This window comes from Sipha flava, unplaced genomic scaffold (assembly GCF_003268045.1).
Source record: "Sipha flava isolate LNK unplaced genomic scaffold, YSA_version1 222_pilon_pilon, whole genome shotgun sequence".
NCBI classification, from domain to species: Eukaryota; Metazoa; Arthropoda; class Insecta; order Hemiptera; family Aphididae; genus Sipha; species Sipha flava.
This window is the reverse complement of record NW_020272853.1, coordinates 2093654-2113472: the sequence shown is the minus strand read 5'-3', so window position 1 is coordinate 2113472 and position 19819 is coordinate 2093654. Positions and strand designations below refer to the sequence as shown.

Below are 19819 nucleotides of genomic sequence, written 5' to 3'. Positions count from 1 at the left end.
TTAGTAAATTATCAAAAATATGCTTTTAATGTTATTACAGAAAGCGTAATGAATCATCAAGGAAGAGTTTTTTTTTAGATGCTCCGGGTGGTACAGGAAAAACATTCCTAATTAATTTGTTGTTGGTTCAAATTAGATACTCAGGTAAAGTTGCATTAGCAGTAGTTTCATCTGGTATAGCAGCAACTCTCCTTAGTGGCGGCAGAACTGCTCACTCGACTTTCAAGTTACCGTTCAATGTATTATTTGATACAGAATACGTTTGTCCGAATCGTAAAAATGGCCCTCTTGGAAAAATTCTTCAAGAAACCTCATTCGTTGTATGGGATGAGTGTACAATGAGTCACAGATCACGTATCGAAGCAATTGATCGAACATTAAAAGATCTAAGGTGTAATAATAAGTTTATGGGTGGCATAACATTTGTTTTCGCTGGTGATTTCCGTCAAACCTTACCAGTAATCCCTAAAGGTACTCGAGCTGATGTCGTTAATGCTTGCTTAAAATCTTCCCCTATATGGAACTATGTTGAAAAACTTTATTTGCGAACAAACATGAGAGTTTATTTATGCGGAGGGGACGATATTTTTCCAGCACAGTTGTTGAAAATTGGAAATGGAACTTTAGAAAATGAAAATGGTTACATTTCACACGATTGGACGGGTGATCAATAACGTGGAAGAGTTGATTTCTACAGTTTATCCTGACATTTTTAATCTGTTCAATAAATCTTATCAGTGGTTATGTGAAAGAGCTATTATCTCTCCGAAAAATGTAACAACAGGAGAAATTAATGATATCATCCTTCTAAAATTCGATGGACACTCACGTGAATATTTATCTATTGATACAGTTACATCAACAGATGATGCTATTCATTATCCACAAGAATTTCTCAATTCTCTTTCTCCTTCTGGGTTTCCTCCTCATAAGCTAAAATTAAAAATTGGTGCTCCAATTACATTATTACCTAATCTTTAACCACCAAACTTATGTAATGGTACAAGATTACAAATAAAATAGTTGCGAAATAATATTATAGAAGCCGTAATTCTTACAAGGCCAGTGAAAGGAGAAATTGCATTTATTCCAAGAATTCCCATGATTCCCTCCGACTTGCCGTTTTCTTTCAAACCGCTTCAATTCCCGGTTAAAGTTTCTTTTGCCATTACCATAAACAAAGCGCAAAGTCAAACATTCAAGTACGTTGGCGTACATCTTCGTACAGAGTGCTTTTTACATGGGCAATTATACGTGGCATTTTCTCGAACTGAGAACCCGAATCATGTTATGATTTTAATTTCAACAGGAAATATAACAAAAAACATCATATACTCAGAAGTCTTATAAAATTCTTATTTTAATTTTTTTTTTTCTTTTTTTTTCTTCATCAACTTCAATCAAATTCTTTATCAACCATAAATTATTTCTTTTTATCTGTATTTATTTTTATCAATTATAACGCTAGAAAAATTTCAATCCGTTTTCATTAACCGTTTTTTATTGTATTTACTTGCCGATCACATTAAACAATAATATTTGAATAAAAAATTCTACATATCATGGTCCGAAGGCAAAATAAACAACCAATCACGGGCGAAGCTGTGATGGGTCGGCTAGTAATTATATATAATATATGTTATATATTATAAAATCAAATATTAAGGCGAATTCCCACTATTCGGCCAATTGTTTAAATTGTATTGAGAAGTATTACCATTTAGGAACTACGAAAACTTCCGATCACACAAATGCGTCAGTTAAGGGAATTCGCACGAAGTTTAATTATTAATAAAATTCTACTTATATTAAATATTTGTTAAAATTGAATACGCAATAGAGTGGCATTTTCTATTGTTCAAAAGCGCTTTCGAATTATTTGTTCCATTAATTTTATTAATTATCGGCATTTTTATGTATATATTGTATAAAAACAATAAAAAAAAATCGATTTAATTTGGTCCATTTTTAAATCAATCTATTTTATACTTACGATTTAAATCGAAGAATAGATATTAGAATCGCCCATCTCTATTATGTGCATAGAGTAATTACTCTATGATTATGTGGCTGAGCAGTCATGATGACGTGACAGTATGATAACTAAGAATTTTAAGTGCTCGTACCAACCTACAGAAATTAAAAATAAGAATACAGAATATGTGTACCAATAGACCGGACACCCTGGAATAGGTAAATAGTATATTGTATAGGTTAACGGATTTCTGGTTTGGCGCCTTTTTTTTTACCATTTGTTCCGCACGTAGACAATTTCATCATCTTATATATACATATAACTAAATGACTTCTTTTATTAGTTCCCCGTTCATTTATCCTCGCAACGATTTGGTGTCTACGTAATATCAAAATTTTACCGATGTCGTGTTTATTAGTTATTGATTTTGCTCTAGATAATCTCTATTTTTCGTTTAACTCTATGGTCTTAACATCATAATATTTCTGTATACTCTATACATTCCATACCTAGTTATTATAATGTCTAATGAGGAATTAGATTTACTAACAGATTTCAACCAAATATGTTGGGATGTTGAAATATTAGCCATAAAAAACTTGCATACTGTTGAATTACCACTGTGTGGTTTTCTCACTAGTTTATCGGCAAAGGATTGTGTTATATTATTGGTAAGTAATTTTTTTCATTGTGATGCTCCAATTTGTAGATTATATTTTCACATTTTGACACTGTATATTATGTTCTCGTTCAGTCAGTTCGCGAATATATTTATTAATGTTCTTGTATACTCATAGATTAAAAGCTTTAATTTAGTATTAAATGTAGACATTTGAGTGACATATTCCTGAAAAGATATTAAGATCATTTAATATTATCAATCTTTTAAAACAACCTTAGTATATTTATTTAATATTTACTTATTATATCTCCCTATAATAAATCATACAACTCTAGCATCATATGTCTATGATACCTCTACCTATACCAGCTTTAAATATAAACCCAAACATAACTGCTTAAAATATACAATATCACCTAAATCTTATTTTTAATTGGACAAAAAAAAAAAAATTGAAAATCAACGTAAATGAAAACAAATTTCCTAGTTCAAATTAATTTTGGTCTTGGTATGAAAAATTGTCCTAAATTATTATTAAATAACATACCTATACCAATCTAAAATGTGACTTAATACTTAGGAGTTTACTTTGATAAGCGATTTAGGCATATCATACAAAAAAACAAAAGAAAACAATCCAAAACTCGCCTACACCTTCTCTGATTAATCACTATCCCATCCAATAAGTCTAAAAAATAAATTTTTAAATTATAAAATAATTATAACTCCTCTTTTGTCTTAACGGAACCAAATTTGGAGTCAAGCAAAACTAGCATAATACTTATACAAGCTTTCCAATCTATATGTCTTCGATAAATAACTAGAACCCCATGGTATACAACTAATAATGCACTACATAAAAATCAGGGGGCCGAAGGATCCACGCCCGCTTCAGTTTTAAGAGTTTCCTATCCCTTTCACGACGAGCCTTAATTTTTGTTTTAATATGTTTAATATGTTTTCAACTAGCACACATAATTGTGTATATAAATCTATACTATCTTTAGTCCTGCCTGATTAATTGATTTTAGTAATTGGTATTAACGAACCTACACATATGTGTGTGTTCATCGTGGAAGGGTTAAAGTAAAATTATTTTTTCTTAGTTCTATAAATATTCAAAAATAATACCTATATTGGCAACTTTACAAATAAGCGTCACTACAGCATAAAAAAAATACTTTTACTCTACGAAGAGTAGAACCATAGCTTCGTTTGAGACTAACTAAAGATAGGCTGTCCAATTTATGTTAAATAAATGCTCGTAGAGAAATTTATACGTATAATTAAATATATGACATTTTAGATACTTAAGGTTAAAAATAGACGTCTAATTAAAAAATTAAATTAAAAATTTGATTTTTTTTTTAAGTTTTTCGATTATGGATCTGTCCTTCCCCTTCCCCCCATAAAATAGATCCCTGGAGCCACACCAGATAAAGACCTTCAAATTTAAACAGTAAACAAAATAGGAATTCAATAATACAAAAAATGTCACTTAGTTACTGTTGCTGAACGCCTTCTCTCCTTCATGTTAATTGACCCATTTTATTATATTTTGTTTGTGTCATCTCATTTATTTATTATGCTCGTTTGTATAGATTGTAAAAACAATTTATTTAATATGTGAAAAAAAAACAGATTTTTAAATCCAATAACTAGGATTGTTATAAAGCATTTCACATTAGTTGAAATGATTATATTACAATGAGTTTTCTGCAATTTTTTGTTGTTATTAATATGATACAAAATTCAAATGTACCTTAGGTATTAAGTATTAAATTAAAATTATTTTTTTAGAAACATATGTTACATAATTCAAAAAGCATAAATCCACCTTCTATGGAAACAATACTTCTCAATTATTTTATAACAGATTATATAAGCTGTGGATTTTCTTCTCAGACTTTTCATACAATATTTCACAAAAATCTTCAAACTGATGATGCTAAAACATTACTTATAAAACTTTTAATACGAGTTTGGAATTATGTATTCGAACATTATGAAATAACCAGTACGTAAATATATAAAATTTACTTCACTCTATTACATTTGAACTATATTAATATTTTTTCTTTTTATTAATTTTAGGTCTGAATGTTGAGTTTGTTAAAGATTTTGTTGTCAGTTTGGAACGAGTGTTCATTAAAATTACAAATTTAGTTCCTGAGTGTCTTATACTATTTCAAAAGATTAATGTTATAGATAAAATAAAAAAACGCATTGCAAAATATGAAAGAAAGAGTACGATAACAAAATTTAAAGGTGTTGAAAATGAAGTTAATATTAAATTAAATACACCAATAATTAAACTTTATATCGAAAATCAAGTACCACAGACCGAGGAAAAAAATCAAATGGAAAATATGAAATGTTTATCTATAAATAATGAACAACAAAAAAGGAAAGTTGAACCATTTTCTAACCAACACAATTTATTAAAGAAACCAAAGTTAATATATAATAATGATTTGAAAAATGTATTAAATCACAGTACCAAATCAGGTATGTTGATATTGAGTATAATTTATTTTAGCTTATATACTGGATATGTAGAAACCTAATAGAAAAATTAGATTCAGTTCTATCATACATTATAATGTAGATGAGTAGTAGAGATCTGTAGTAGTAGATCTGTAGTAGAGTCATAGACGTACGCTGACTTGTATTTCAAAGAGTTCCTACAATAATTTTGGGCCTTATCTTAACAAAACGTATATATATTTAGTAAATTATAATGTATAAATAATTAAATAAACATAACTTTAATTTTTATTTAATATTGTGGTATTTTAGTCCCAATAAATGTTTTCCTTGAATCTCATATATATTTTTAAATTATTTATTATTTGTACCTTTGCAGTCAATTGTAATTGTTCATAATAAGTTTTTTGCATAAAAATGTAGTTTAATTTTTTTTCTATTACAAAATATTAATTTTTTACCTAATATTTTTAGATATATTACATTTCATTTGAGCAACATCATTAAAATACAGCTTCTTTATTCTTAAACTTACATTGTAGGACCCCATTTTCAACATTTCAGAGATGTCCAGGCACACCTGACACCTTCATGCATGCAAATTTTCTCTAAAATAGAATATATATAGTCTCATGGGATATTTTCTTGAATAGTTTTCACTATATATGTTTTTAAATATTTATTTGCCTTTTTAATTTTTCTTAATTTTATTTAGATCCTAATAAAATCTCAATAAAACCAGCTGATCAAAAGTTAAATATATTTCAAATTATGATGCTCAATGCCAAAAAGCAAAAAAATATCATAAAATAGATATTTTTTATTCAAATATATTTTGTGGTTGTATAATTATATTTCATAGAAAAAGTTTTTTATTTTTGTTTTTAAGTTTTATGTTTATTAATTATTCATAATATTTATAATTATAATTATTTATTATTAAATAAGATATTGAAGACAGTAAATACTAAGCTTTGTATTAAAATGTAATGTCATGTCATTCGTACTGAATAAATTTATAAAATTTAAGAGTTGTACATATAAAATATTTTTGTTATATAAAACTTATATTAGTTTTATAAAATATATATATTAGTTTTTACTATATCTAATGTAAATTACCAATTATGTACAAATGGTAGTTGCCTATTTGATACTGATTAGTTTTATTTATTGACTGGTTGACTACCACACTAAAACAATGAGACTTTTTTTTTTTGCTGTTTGAGACTAACTTTTTTTTCGTGGTGTAAGACCTAATAACCATACAAAATACTTTTACTACCAGGCTTTGTAGGATCAACAGTTTAAATTCTATGTTGTCTTGGGTTTTTAGAATCATCATAATACACTGTTTTGGTTAAAATACTTTAAAATGGCCTCCTTAGAAATGTATATTTTTATTCTAAATCAAAAATCTTAATAAAGAATATAGCTAATACCAACATAAAATTATTAGGCATTGATATTTTTTCAATAGTAGAATAATGTGTATTATAAGTGTAAAAAATTAAAAGCCCAGTTCCAATGCCCGTTTCACATGAGTCATTTAGTTGCGTCACCACGAAATATGATGCTACAAACCTGTTTATGTAATTGATCTTCGTTAGAAAATGTGCTACAGTAAGAAACCATTAAAAGAGTGTATTCATTTCATACGGATCCAGTACCTACCGGAAAGTTCGGGAAATAATGTGTTCCTGAATGATAAAATGATAAAGGCGATATTTCTGAATATTCCTCGAGTATAAAAACAATGTAGTGGGTAAATGGATGTTCGCTCCCACCGTTTCATCCTCGTCAAAAAAACCAGTCTACGGACGTTTCGTCAACGTCTATTATTAAGATAGGATATTTGGCCCCCGGAATTTTAAATCATAAAATTTAAATCGTTTTTTTTTTTTTTTTTTTTTACTTAAAATTTGAATTCTTTTAAAACCCACAATTGCACTACAAATTTAAATCCACAATAATTGAATGTTGCATAAGCCGTACTCGCCACAATGTGAACGGTTACAGGCATGCACCAATAAAAAAAAAACAATTATAATGATAATAATAATAAAGTTACAATTATATTAAGTAAACATAAATTATAAATAATATATGATTATTTATTCCTGTCACATTTATACAAATATTATAATTAAAATAAATCTATATAATTCCCGAGGGCCAAATGTCTTATCTTAATACTAGATGGGGACGAAACATCCGCGATTCCTTGCGATGATACTTCGTAACTACACATACTAACCAGCTCTAATGATTTTATCACAATGGATGAAAATTAATCATTTTCATATTATGTTTTTCAAGTCTATCGTGTACTTAATACCATATTTAAGATTTTGCAGCTCTGAAGTACAAAACTGAAAACAAGTGTCTTCGACTTTTCATTATAAAACCGCTCGCAATTAATTTTTCAGTACATTATTACACAATGTTTGTAATTATTATAAAATCCAAAATAACCGAGATTTAATTATCTAAATAAATTATAGACAATTTTCTTTTATGAGAGTGATTGGTGGGTACTCTGGCTGAATGTCCTATCTCCATACAAATTAAGATACCAATAACTGTATATTAATAAAATACTCTTAAATATATGTAAATTATATATGCTACTACTTAAATAGTAAAACTAATTTTCCATTGAGAATGCGAAAAATCGATTTGTTTTTGTATAGAATCACTGTAAAAATGTTGTCGCCTTTTAAATATTTCAGGGGGCTATGCAGTGGCGTATTTTCTGTAGGGGGGGGAGGATCTAAATATTTAGTATAAGTTTAAAATATTATAAAAAAATACATACGAGTTTTAATTTAATAATAAGATTTATTATTTATACTATATTATATTTCACTATTATTATAAATACAAACTAATAGCTTTTTATAATAAAAAAGGCAGACGTCTTTTTTCGCCAGTTCTTTAATAACTTCAGATTTTATAGAGTAGTTTTTATTTATAACATATCCAAATAACCAAAAGCTAAACCCAAGTTATTTATACACATTGTAGGTAATCGAACATTAAAAACACATAATATAAATTAATATTCTCTTTCTCGGTACCTACATAGCAAGTTACTTATGACTAGAGCGCGGATTTCTATGCAATTGCATATTTTTTTCCTTTCAATATTTTTGGATTTTTGTCAGTTATCCCCACGAATCATCATAATTTAAAGCTAATGGTGAAATTTTTTTTTGCATATCTCCGCATATATAGAGATTATTGCATATTTTTGCATATTTTGGCAAAATTCAAAATTTATTGCATATTGAAGTGAAAATTTAAAAAAAAAATGTACAAAATAATATATTGTCAAGTTGAAAAATTAAAACTAAATTTTATAGTCACTAAATAATAATTTATATAAACGTATATATATATTTAGTTATAAAATAAATAATCGATTACGACGTAAACTTACGCTATTGCTGTGTCAGTCGGTTATCGACATACCACTTGCTTCAAATATGCCCCAATAACTTCGGTTGACATCGAACGTTCGTTTTCAGTCTTTAAAAATATGTTAACCGATAAACGACACAACTTCATAGAAGATAAACTTGAAATGCATATGATTTTTCAATTTAATAATAAATAAAATTTTAAAAATAAATTAAGTTCAGAAAATTCCCTACATTTTTTTTTATTAAGTTTTTAAGTAATTAATTATCATAAGTTAAATTATAAATTTTAAATAAATAAAAAATTCTTCCATATTTTTTGCATATTTTCATAATTTTGACTGCATATTTTTTACATATTTTTATGATTTTGACTGCATATTTTTTGCATATTTTCATGATTTTTACTGCATATCATATGGCATATTTCGATACTTTTAAGTGCATACAAATCCGCGCTCTACTTATGACTAACCTTTTTTTTCTGTTGGGAGGGGGGGTCAGGAGCCGGGAATTCCCTCGTAAATACGACCCTGGAGCTATGCCTTCCCAAACTACCTCTTAATTAGACTCTGACCGTAGCAGCCAAATATTGCCAAATGCAATTCTTATATATTTTAAATTTAAAAATATAATTATTAGACATTATTTTCAACAGTGATTCAATTAATATGAAGTTTTTATAGTTTTTTTTTTTTTTTTTTTTGTAAATAAAGTATACAAAATTAAGCGTAGCAATTTTTGATATAAAATGCATATTTTTTATTTTTGGGCGCGGATCGTAGTTATCACTCGCTCTTTGTTATTTTGTATTTCTTGTGAGTACCTCGTGAATATAAGAGCAAAAATCATCGACATTAGGTTTATCCTCTAAATCATCGTTTCTCAACCTTTTTGGTGTCGGAACTCCCAAAATAGATATAAAATATGGTCAATCACTTCATCTATATTAGGTAAAAATTTGATTTGAATTTACATTTTGTAAATCAGCGTTTTATTATTTTTGACCTATGCGACCCCTGGTTGAGAAACGCTGTTCTAAATAGCTCTTGGTTAATTATAGGATTTTAATTTTAAAACCATGTAATAATGATCAATACACAAAAAAAAAAAAAAAATACAAAATGTACTAAAAATAAATTTGTGACCTCCATGTGAAAACCATATGTTTAATGTGGTTAGCCACTATCTCTCTTCGGTGGCGACACTTAAGTGGCTCGCGTGGAACGGCCCTAAAAGTTATTTTCTGATATTATCTTTTAATACCACATTATAATATAATACATACAGGTGTGAATAACACGAGGGTGCGTCGTCTTTTAAGAAATACCAAAACTAGTTAAGAAATGGAACGTACGAAAGTAGATGTAGTCATCAAGGTCAACGGGGGATTAGTTAAACGTAAACCAGGTCCGAGCCGAGACATCTTTAATTGACAAGGCTAACTTGCCGACGAGGGGAATATTTTAAATACTCAAACCAGTTCCGAGTCCGGAGATTAAGGTCACAATGCCATACAGGTGGATTCCCACAGAACCTAAGTATACAAGGGGGTTGGGAATAGACCAATATCAGACGTGTTTTATACGCGAGCACCTCCATGCCAGTTTATTTGTCAAATTAATTAAATTATTTGTACTTAGAGAAATTTCAATAAACAGTTTAACTTGGTTTGAGTATTTTATTTGGAATATTCCTAAAACATCATCATCTTTACGGTTGAACGACCGCACACAACAGTACTATTAAAATTAAATTTCTTTTAAATAAATAATAAAAGGAAAAAAAGTAACTATCATAAGATCGTTTATTATAAAACTTTATTTGTGTAATATTCAACTACAATAATGGTTTGTATAAAAAAATCAACAAACTTTCTAAAATTAATCTACTGTCTTGTTACCAGTCTAATATTATAGCACAGTCTAGACATTATATTTTGGTGAATTCAAAATTACAAAAAAATAATAGAATATATATAACAAGAAACAATTAAATACAAAATATTGCTTTTTGATATTTTTTCTTAATTTGACATCCAATATTTGTGTACGAGATGGTTATGATAACAAAATATATGTTACCCTATTTTATACTTAATTGCTACTAGGAATTTAAACTACATGAGCTCTGAAGTTTAATATCCATTGGATATTTTATATTAATTAGAAATAAAAAACATAGTAACATTTAATTTATATTATAACAATTAGCTAATAAATCAGAGAATATTTTATACATTTGTAAGTAGTAGCGTTTGTGTTCCAGTAGCTCATGTTTTCAGTTCTTGATACACAACTCTAATGATGTTTATGTAAGTAAATTATTAATTGATAAATTATAATTAACAGGGACTAGATAAATGGCACTACATTGTATACGTATAAAAGTAAACATGAATAAAGTTTGTTTCCAGTAACAAAACAGAAGAACATATAACTAAGGAAAAAAAACAATAAAAAATTAAAATGAGCATCAATAATGTCTACTTAAGCTGCCTTACAACAATCGATGAAACACTGAAAGCATAAGACAAACTTACTACGTGATTCGGAATTACTCAACTGGTGCATTCCTGTTGCTCTATTGACGGTTTCACCAAGTCTAATGTTTCCGAACGTTTTTCTACTTCCGCTTTGAAATTTTCTAAATCCTGTTGACTAAAATCATCATAATCATTTTACAAAAGTAAAAATTTTACTAAAAATATATAAAACTAATATCTCTTCAATTAAAATAATGTATGTTTACCTAATTTGTACGTACAGAATACCATTAATGACATTAAGCATATCAAGCACACTACCCATTGATGGCGGATGTATTTGTATAGGAGGCAACGTAGCACCTGTTTTGCCGGTATAGATTTCATTCATTTTTTTTTGTAATACTACTGCCTGATGAGTTAAATGTTTTAAACAATCTGATGATTCTTGTGTTTTTTCGTGTTTTTCACCGAACTATAATATAAAAAATAAATCATAAAGGATACATATTTATAACACATTTACATATTTAAATTATTACCTGTTGTTTATAAATTGCATAAGTTTCTCTTTCATTGCTCAATGCTGAACGGAAATCTCCCATACAACTTTGAGTACGGGCAACTAAATGATAACTAACAGCCACTTTTAATGATTTAGGACCATAAAATTTAATATTTAAAGCTAAAGCCTTCTCTAAAAATCTTAATGAAAGATCGTATTCTTGAACAGCATGTAATATAAGGCTAATATTACTCTACAGAAAAAGTAAACATAATACACGCACAATAAATATACATATAAAAAAGTTATAAATTATAATGGTACTTTTTTGTTATCATAACCCAACAGTCAGCCGGCCGGGAAATACAGATTGCGTTATTGCACTCCATTATATTTATCTCAATATTGTCATGTTTCATTGCCAAAAATATAATTTATTTTAATAAAATAATATAATAATATGAATACTAAAAAAAATTATTGTAAATAAAAAATATTTTTATAAAGGAGGCATGAATTTAACAATGTCGTTTATAATTTGGGTAAATAAGCAGATGGTTTTTTGTCGCTAAAGAAATTCACTTATGTAAGAATCTAACAAAGTGTTTATACGAATACCTGTAGTATCCTTGCACTTGGAAATGTTGTATCGCCACAGAGGTTTAGACCCGCATACTGTAATAACATATCGTGACTTTTTATAAGTACGATTACAATAAAGCACTCCGCAGTCTTGTAAAAAGCATATCGCACTTTCTTCGTCATTGCACACCGAACATAACATATCGTAATTAAAACGAGCCATAGTCGATAAGGGAACTGATTTTTGGCAATGAAACATAACAGTATCGAGATAAATATAATGGAGTACGATAGTGGAATCAGTATATCTCGGCCGCCACTGCTGGCGGCCGACCACTGTGGTACGATAACTGAAAAGTACCATTATATTTATTAATTTAATATGAACATACATCTAATAAAGCTATTTCTGGGTGGTTTTCTCCACAAATCAAAATAGCCAAATACCGTGCTCGATACAACAATTTCAAAGCTGTAGTTATTTGATTATTAGCGTAGCAATATAAAGCTAAATGTATCTGAAACAGAATTAAGTTTAAACATAAAATAAATGAGAATTTACAAAAAATTGATCATACGTATTCTGTTATAGTATAAGGATGATCTATTCCATTAACTCGTTCAGACATAAAAACAGCTTTTTGTTGATACGCCATTGCTTCACCGTAATCACCCATTATATAACTTAATCTGGCAAGCATTCGTAAACATTGTGCGATTTCCGGATGCATTGCACCATAAACATTATTTAATAGAGTTAAAGCTTCCATAATTAAATCATATCCTTCTTTTAAAAGACCTTGTTGAATTTTTGTTTGACCAGTGGTGTAAAAATTAAATGCATCTGTAGCCTATAATAAGAAATATTTACTATAAAAAGCAAACAGAATGTATGATAATTAATGCATACCCTTGGGTTGATATGCTTGACAACAGGAAACATATTAACAATATCTTCTTCAAAAAAGGTAAATCGATTTTTTGAATCAAATGAATATTCTCTTAATAATATCTGAATACCAGTCTTCAAACAAAATGACCTAAAATTCAAATTATAAAAATAAAAAATAAAATTAGTTAAATAATTATAATTTAGAAGTATTAAAAAAAAATTTAAATTAAGAATACGAGTAATGAATATAATACAAATAATTAAATAAAAATAATAACCAAATTAAAATAAAAACTTTTATTTAACTATTATTAATAAGTATTTAGTAATAGATTAATATTATCAAACTCATACATAATATGTAAATTGATTAGATCGTGAATTTGAATGTTGATGAAAAAATTTCAGTTTTTAATTGAAGTAAACAAAATAGTTAGTAGTTGAATTATATATTTCTACATTGAATACAATTTTTAAGCAATATTACAACAAATATTACTACAAGCATTAAAGGTATATAGAATTAGGAAATTTATGTTTATAAGGGTATGTTTTTTGTAGGTTTTTTTTATAAATGTAAAAATTGTTTATAAGATTCTGCACCCAGAAATATTCTAATATTAAATTGACCTCAGTAGAGAACTGTTGGATGGAGTATGACAAGTTATAATTTAATACATAACTCATAAAGGACAATATTTTGCAGCTGGGTTAAAGTGTAGCTGTATATTTGAGAAAATCTTGCAAGAAATCACTATTCTTTCTCAGTAAAAGTTGAAAAAATACTCTGTACTAATTTGTTAAAAAAAAAAAACCTCACAAAAATTCATCAATCTTATTTCTATGACTATGATTCTAATTTTACTTTAGTGTATTAAACTTAGAACAATAAAAAAAAAAAAAAAAATTGATAAAATAGTGTTCATTTTTTTTTTATACATAGAAAAGGTACTAAGAAAATCTTGTTTTAGATTTGTTTTCAAAAGAAAAATGTCTATATAATATATACCTCAATAGCGATATTTTTTGTATGCCATAATGTTCACATATAGATTCAATTGTTTCAGATACTAATTCCCATGCATAATATGATTTTATTTCTGTACGAATTTGAGACCATAGAGAATGTCGGGTAAGATTAGCCCAATCTTTATTGTCAACTGTTAATAATCTATTTAGTCGACCTCTCCGCTTGTTTCGTTTTTTTATTGGTTTTACATCATCTAATGTATTCTGAGGATGTAAAGTGGAACAAGATGACAATAAACAATTCAAAAAATGACTAACTGCGCTTGCTAAACTCATTAATTCAGCTGACTAAAAATAAAAAGTTATACCAATCATAAGATCAAAAATACAAAATATGTAATACATAATGTCATTATATTAAATTACTAGATTCTAGTATTGCCGAGAATTTAGTGTAATATATAATAATCTAATTACTTGTATGTAAGTATTAAATATATGTTTTGCTGCTCTAGTAATTAATTCAGCAACAGTTATACTGTACAAATATTCTAGTCGTTTGATTTTTGAGAGTTTTTCAGCTATTTTCCCTAAATAACGAATATTAATACCTCTTGTATGTAAATTTTCAGATAGTATTTGTCCATCCATTGGAGCAGAAGAATGATCCATACAATCTCTTATCTATAAATAACATATTGAACTTCGTACTTATTAAATTTCATATGTGGTAAAAATGTAGTTCAACATACAAACAAAGGAATTTGTGATAACAATAAATATTCAGCTGCATCTACAACCAATTGTTTTTCTAATTTAAATTGATCTGATTCTGGGTTAAAATGTTTTACGCCTGGTGAAAAAACATCAGGATTGAATCGTATATCGAATTCTGTTTCTTTAAGAGAACCAACTTTTTGAGCAGCTTTTTTAACAACTTCTTTTGTGCTGTTATCATCATCTGTTAAAAACAATAATGAACTAAGATATACAGAAACTCAAATAATGACTTACTGTCTTTTACAGCACTTTCAGTGATAGTTTCCACAATTTTTTTTTTAGTCTCTAATGAATCTTCTGAAGTATTTTCATTATCACTTTTTTTAATATCAGTTATTCCATTTCTAACATTTTCATCAACATTTTCATTTATCTTTTCTTTGGGCTAATACATTTTAATTGATATATTAATTTAATTGAAATAAATCTAAACATAAATCAAACATACTATTACATTATCAACAACACCAGTAGTGTTCTTTTGATTTTTCCATAAATTTAAGTGTTGTAAATGGAATGCTGCATATTTAATAAACATCATATAACGTGTCCTATAAAAAAATATTATATTGTTTATAAAATAAAAAGAAAACTTTTCTCAAATTATAAATTCTCACTCAATAAATGAATCAATCAATTCTTGTCGGAGACAACATAATTTATGCCTATGCTGAATGGGAAATCCCAATGATTTAACTTCTTTACTAAGTACATCTTCATCAACTACCGAATAAATAATTAAATAGGTAATAATCATAAACTATGAATTAATTTTATACCACATTTTTATTGCATACAACTTACGTATAAGAAAATTCACATCTGGAGGAAAAGTTCGCAGTAAATCCAAGATATAATAACGACTATCATTTCCAATGATACCTTTACACTCTACAGAAGAACACAGTTCTACCTCTTCACTTTTGTCACTTATCACTTTATGTGGCATTATTTTTAATTGCTGTGCAGCTTGACTAAGCTGTAATAAATAAGATAATAGATATTGTATAAAGTATAAATTATCGCTATTAAATGAAAATTTTAGTATAAAATTAATAGTTACATACTAATTCAATATATTTTGAATTGGTTGTAACAGTTTTTCCAAAATCTACAGATCCATATACAACTGATTGTTCTTGTTCTCTCTCTAATATACCAGGTATAATAGATTGAGCTGTAACTCTGTATCCTCTATAATCTATAACTACAGTGCCTAATGTATACAATCCAGGTAAATCAACTGCACTATAAACTCGAACCCCTTGTAAATCATTTCTCTAAAATAGTAATTATATACATAAAAAATTGAAATACTCTTATGATAAAATAAAATTGATTAATAGTTTACATACAGGAGCAACAAAAGCAGCAGCATCACCTCCTAATTCTTTATAATGGTCTCTGACATCAAAGCCAAGAGAGAAAAAAACATTATTCCATATAAACATTTGCATTTTGGCTTCTTCACCAGGATTAATAGCCATAACATTACCATCAATAACTGCCATAGCACCTCGGGTAGCAGCTGCTACAAAATCTCCATGAACCTGCATAAAATTGGTTATACGTTTACATTTTATAATAAGTATTAATTAAAACAAACTTTAAAAATAGCTCTTTCTCTCAATAAACGTTCTGGCAGATTTTTACGTGGAAGTTCTCTAGTTGTTTGCAATTCTTCATTCCAGTCTCTAGTTTGACCAGGTATGTGTTCTTCATATCCAAGTTTTGACGAAAAAGCTAAAATATTAAAATATTACGTATTAATAAAAGTTTTTATTTTTTCCATATTAAAATAAAATTATGATCTTAATTTAATATAATAAAACACAAATTATAAAAAGGAATAAATAATATTTTCTAAAAAAAATACAAACTATCTTCAGCTCTGATTGCATCTAATGTATGTTCTAGTAATGGTGAAGCCCAACTATAAACTTGATAAGGTGTTGCAACACGTTCAAAGGGATGACGAGCAGTTCTTTTTTTTTGTAATACTGCAAAGTTTCGTTTAAATGCAGCACTCAATTGACTTAAAAGTTCGATTAAAGAATGACATAAATGATTTGGTGCAGCTGGTTTAGGATTAAATTCTTCATTAGTAGACCTAATTAAATTTAATATTACTAAATATTTACCAAGAAATTATTTTAGTATAAAAATTAGATTAATTACTGGTTAATGAAAAATCCTTTGGTACAGGCAGTAATGTGAAAATGTTTATCTTCTAAAGTAATAACATACATATACATCAAATCTCCATGCATTTTTCGAAAACCAGGTGGCGGGTTCCATGCAGATGTAGTAAGCACCTAAAAAGAACAAAAGCATTTGAAAATATAATAGAATAAATTGGTTAAAAAAATAAAATATAAATTCCATTACACTTTATTGGCTACAAAAACTCTATACTTTTTAATGGTTTTTTTAAGGCTTTTCAGTGTTACTAAGAGATATGGCTATCTATAACAAAGACAACTGCCAATCCAGAGAAATAGACTGCACATAGCTACAAATTGGTAACCATTCAATTGGTATAACAACCATAACTTAATTTGCTCTTGTTTCTATGTTGAACTATTATTTTAATAATATGTAACTGAGCAATACTAATGTTTTATAAGTCAATTAATTAAACCATTCAAGAATAGTAAATACAGACAACTATAATATCATCAATGATGTTAACCTTCTTGAATGATGTCACTTATAATAAAATTATGACAATACATATTATAATAAGAAACACATTTTTTTTTTTTTTTTTTTTTTATAAAAAAGATATATTATTAGAATGTAGTGTATGGTTAATACCTTGATGCACTGAGGTCCTTTTAAGTCTTTTGATGTTGGATGCAGAGGAAGTAAAGGTCTATCTTTATTGTTTGGCATAATGTAATCAGGAGGAGTACAGTCAACGCTTTCGGATCGCGTTTTTTTCTTTTCTATTGATGAAAATAACACATTATAATACAATAATTCAGGCAATTATAAACCATACCTAATATATCACCTTGAGTAACAACATTCAAAAATGATAGAGAATTACAATCAACACCATTGTAAGCATCTGCCATTTCTAATGATTTTAATATGTCTCTAACATGACGAACATGAATTCTAGCTTCACGCATAGTGTATGGCTCTTCAACAACCTACAAATAATAATGGAAAACATTTGATAATATTAATTGATAATTTAAACTTTTTGTTTTCTCAATTTTTTTTAATATTTTATTTCGTATCATAGAAAATTCAAACTATAATATAAATATGAACTCAAGAACGGATTTGATAAGTAAATTTAACTTTAGGTACTTTTATTCAAAAAAATATGCTAATACAAAAATGCAAGCACATCATCGAATTTAAAATGTCACATACTATTGAAGAGCTAATATGAATAAATCAGCTAAAATTTAAAAAAATATATTATTTAAGGAAAAATATTAATGTATGTTACGTATAATTTTTAAATGCAATACCTTAAAAATCATAAATAACAACTTCAAAATATGACAGTAAAAATCTAACAAAATTTACATTTCTAATGATCTATTTATGTTTGAAAAATTAATTATTCAAAATTTAACAACTTAGTCGGATTTAATAAAATATAATTATATTTGTATAAATACCTTATATTCATTTTTTCTAATCAATATTTTTACTTAACAAAGATGCTGAAATATACCTTAATAACTGATCCTTCTTTAAGTCCCTCAATAGTTTTCAACTCTGAAAAATTATCTAATGTAACTCCATTCAATTGCAATGAAAAACAAGTTCGGTGACACGTGTCCTCTCGATCCATAAGCAGTTGATGTATTTCTTGAATTAATTCCATACTAGATACCTATAAAATCATAAATTAACAAATACTATCGATGTAAGGTATTTCGCGGTTTTTAATTATTTCTGTTTTATTTGACATACTTGAATTTCAAAAGCTTCAGTTCCAGGACAGACTATTTTAACATTAAATCCTAAATCTTGTATGAAAATTATCTCAGTATCTTGTTTTTTATCATTATCTGCACTTTCTTCAGAACTATCATCACTATGGGAAACTTCATTTATTTTCATATCATTATCAGTTTTATCAACACTTTTGTCTTTTTTACTATTTTTTTTTAATTGTTTTTTACTTAATTTTTGGGATTCATTATTGTTAACGACATCAACATTGTTAACTGATACAGTATTTTTTTGAGTATTAATTCCATTATTTATATGATCACCGCTTGTTGTGTTATCATTAGGATTGCAAGCAATTCCCATATTTCCTATAATGCAACATATATATTTTAAAAACAATATACAATTAATAGATCACTAATTATATTATAATAATATAATTAGCGATTCAATTTTTTTTTTTTTTTTATTATTATTGTATAAACCTATTTTTTAATTTTAAGATAATAAAAACTATATCTAGGTACATAAGTATTTCAATATGAACTAGATACTACTTATTAATAATATTTAGTTAAAAAAATTAACCTTTATGATTTTAAATATATATTTGATTTAAAAGGAAATAAAGAATTTTTAAAAAACAATAACCACTAAAAATAAAAATTAATTAAATAAATACCTTACAAGATACGTAAAAAAGCCTAAACTTACACCGATATCATAATAATTTATTTTTGAAAATTAATTTTTGTAGAATTGTTTTATTTATTCGACCTTAAGTAATTTTGATATTAAAAACCAACAGTATAATAAAAGAGTATATTAAAAATAAAAGACATAATATATAACTCTTTAATCGTTCTGAGTTATAACACGCATAAAATAATTAGGTATACCATTTAATTGCTGTTCGTTTGAATTGGTTAAATTTCCCTCCTTGACTTCTAGTGTCATTGCAAATGGCTTCTAATCTTCTCTATGAAATATAAAATTACTCAGCCGAGGGAATATAAACTCAGTTATAAGATTTCATAACAAATTTTATAATAACAGTTATAACATAGGATAAAATTAAACTAAAATTTTTAAAATTTGGGAACAAATACAAATAATTTTTTAAAACGTGACAGTGAAAATTAAAAACATCGTGTTAAGATTTTCAATTTTTACATGAAG

The 19819-nt window shown here is 27.0% G+C and overlaps 2 protein-coding genes across 5 annotated transcripts; one reads left to right on the top strand and one right to left on the bottom strand.

Moving 5' to 3' along the window:
• The first annotated feature begins 2271 nt into the window (after positions 1-2271).
• On the top strand, positions 2272-5908 carry LOC112683193. Its single transcript, XM_025554101.1, has 4 exons — positions 2272-2646; positions 4398-4614; positions 4692-5105; positions 5800-5908. The coding sequence occupies exons 1-4, from the start codon at positions 2497-2499 to the stop codon at positions 5895-5897; spliced, it is 879 nt and encodes a 292-aa protein (XP_025409886.1). The 5' UTR covers positions 2272-2496; the 3' UTR covers positions 5898-5908.
• A 4722-nt stretch (positions 5909-10630) lies between these two features.
• LOC112683191 (clustered mitochondria protein homolog) lies at positions 10631-19750 on the bottom strand. Of its 4 annotated transcripts, XM_025554098.1 has the most exons (24): positions 19540-19750; positions 18659-19008; positions 18417-18578; positions 17724-17877; positions 17537-17667; positions 16898-17034; positions 16600-16829; positions 16326-16462; positions 16075-16269; positions 15787-15999; positions 15524-15698; positions 15337-15442; positions 15168-15270; positions 14954-15104; positions 14692-14900; positions 14417-14623; positions 13980-14287; positions 12989-13118; positions 12657-12929; positions 12471-12596; positions 11534-11749; positions 11258-11466; positions 11049-11166; positions 10631-10945 (listed from the first exon to the last, which is right to left on the bottom strand). In XM_025554098.1, exons 1-23 carry the CDS (start codon positions 19595-19597, stop codon positions 11067-11069), a joined length of 4080 nt encoding a protein of 1359 aa, XP_025409883.1. In that variant the 5' UTR covers positions 19598-19750; the 3' UTR covers positions 10631-10945; positions 11049-11066. The 4 variants fall into 4 exon arrangements, with proteins under 4 accessions (XP_025409883.1, XP_025409882.1, XP_025409884.1 ...); XM_025554097.1 differs by having other exon boundaries at positions 10631-11166; XM_025554099.1 differs by having other exon boundaries at positions 10631-11166; positions 15174-15270.
• Between the last annotated feature and the right edge of the window lie 69 nt (positions 19751-19819).

Coding starts and splice junctions, on each gene's coding strand:
- LOC112683193 (XM_025554101.1), top strand. CDS start 2,497: ATGTCTAATGAGGAATTAGATTTACTAACAGATTTCAACCAAATATGT. Junction 4,615..4,691: donor CGAACATTATGAAATAACCA/GTACGTAAATAT, acceptor TATTAATTTTAG/GTCTGAATGTTGAGTTTGTT. Junction 5,106..5,799: donor AAATCACAGTACCAAATCAG/GTATGTTGATAT, acceptor AATTTTATTTAG/ATCCTAATAAAATCTCAATA.
- LOC112683191 (XM_025554097.1), bottom strand. CDS start 19,597: ATGACACTAGAAGTCAAGGAGGGAAATTTAACCAATTCAAACGAACAG. Junction 15,699..15,786: donor ATTCAAAATATATTGAATTA/GTATGTAACTAT, acceptor TATTTATTACAG/CTTAGTCAAGCTGCACAGCA. Junction 14,901..14,953: donor TGAAAGTGCTGTAAAAGACA/GTAAGTCATTAT, acceptor TGTTTTTAACAG/ATGATGATAACAGCACAAAA.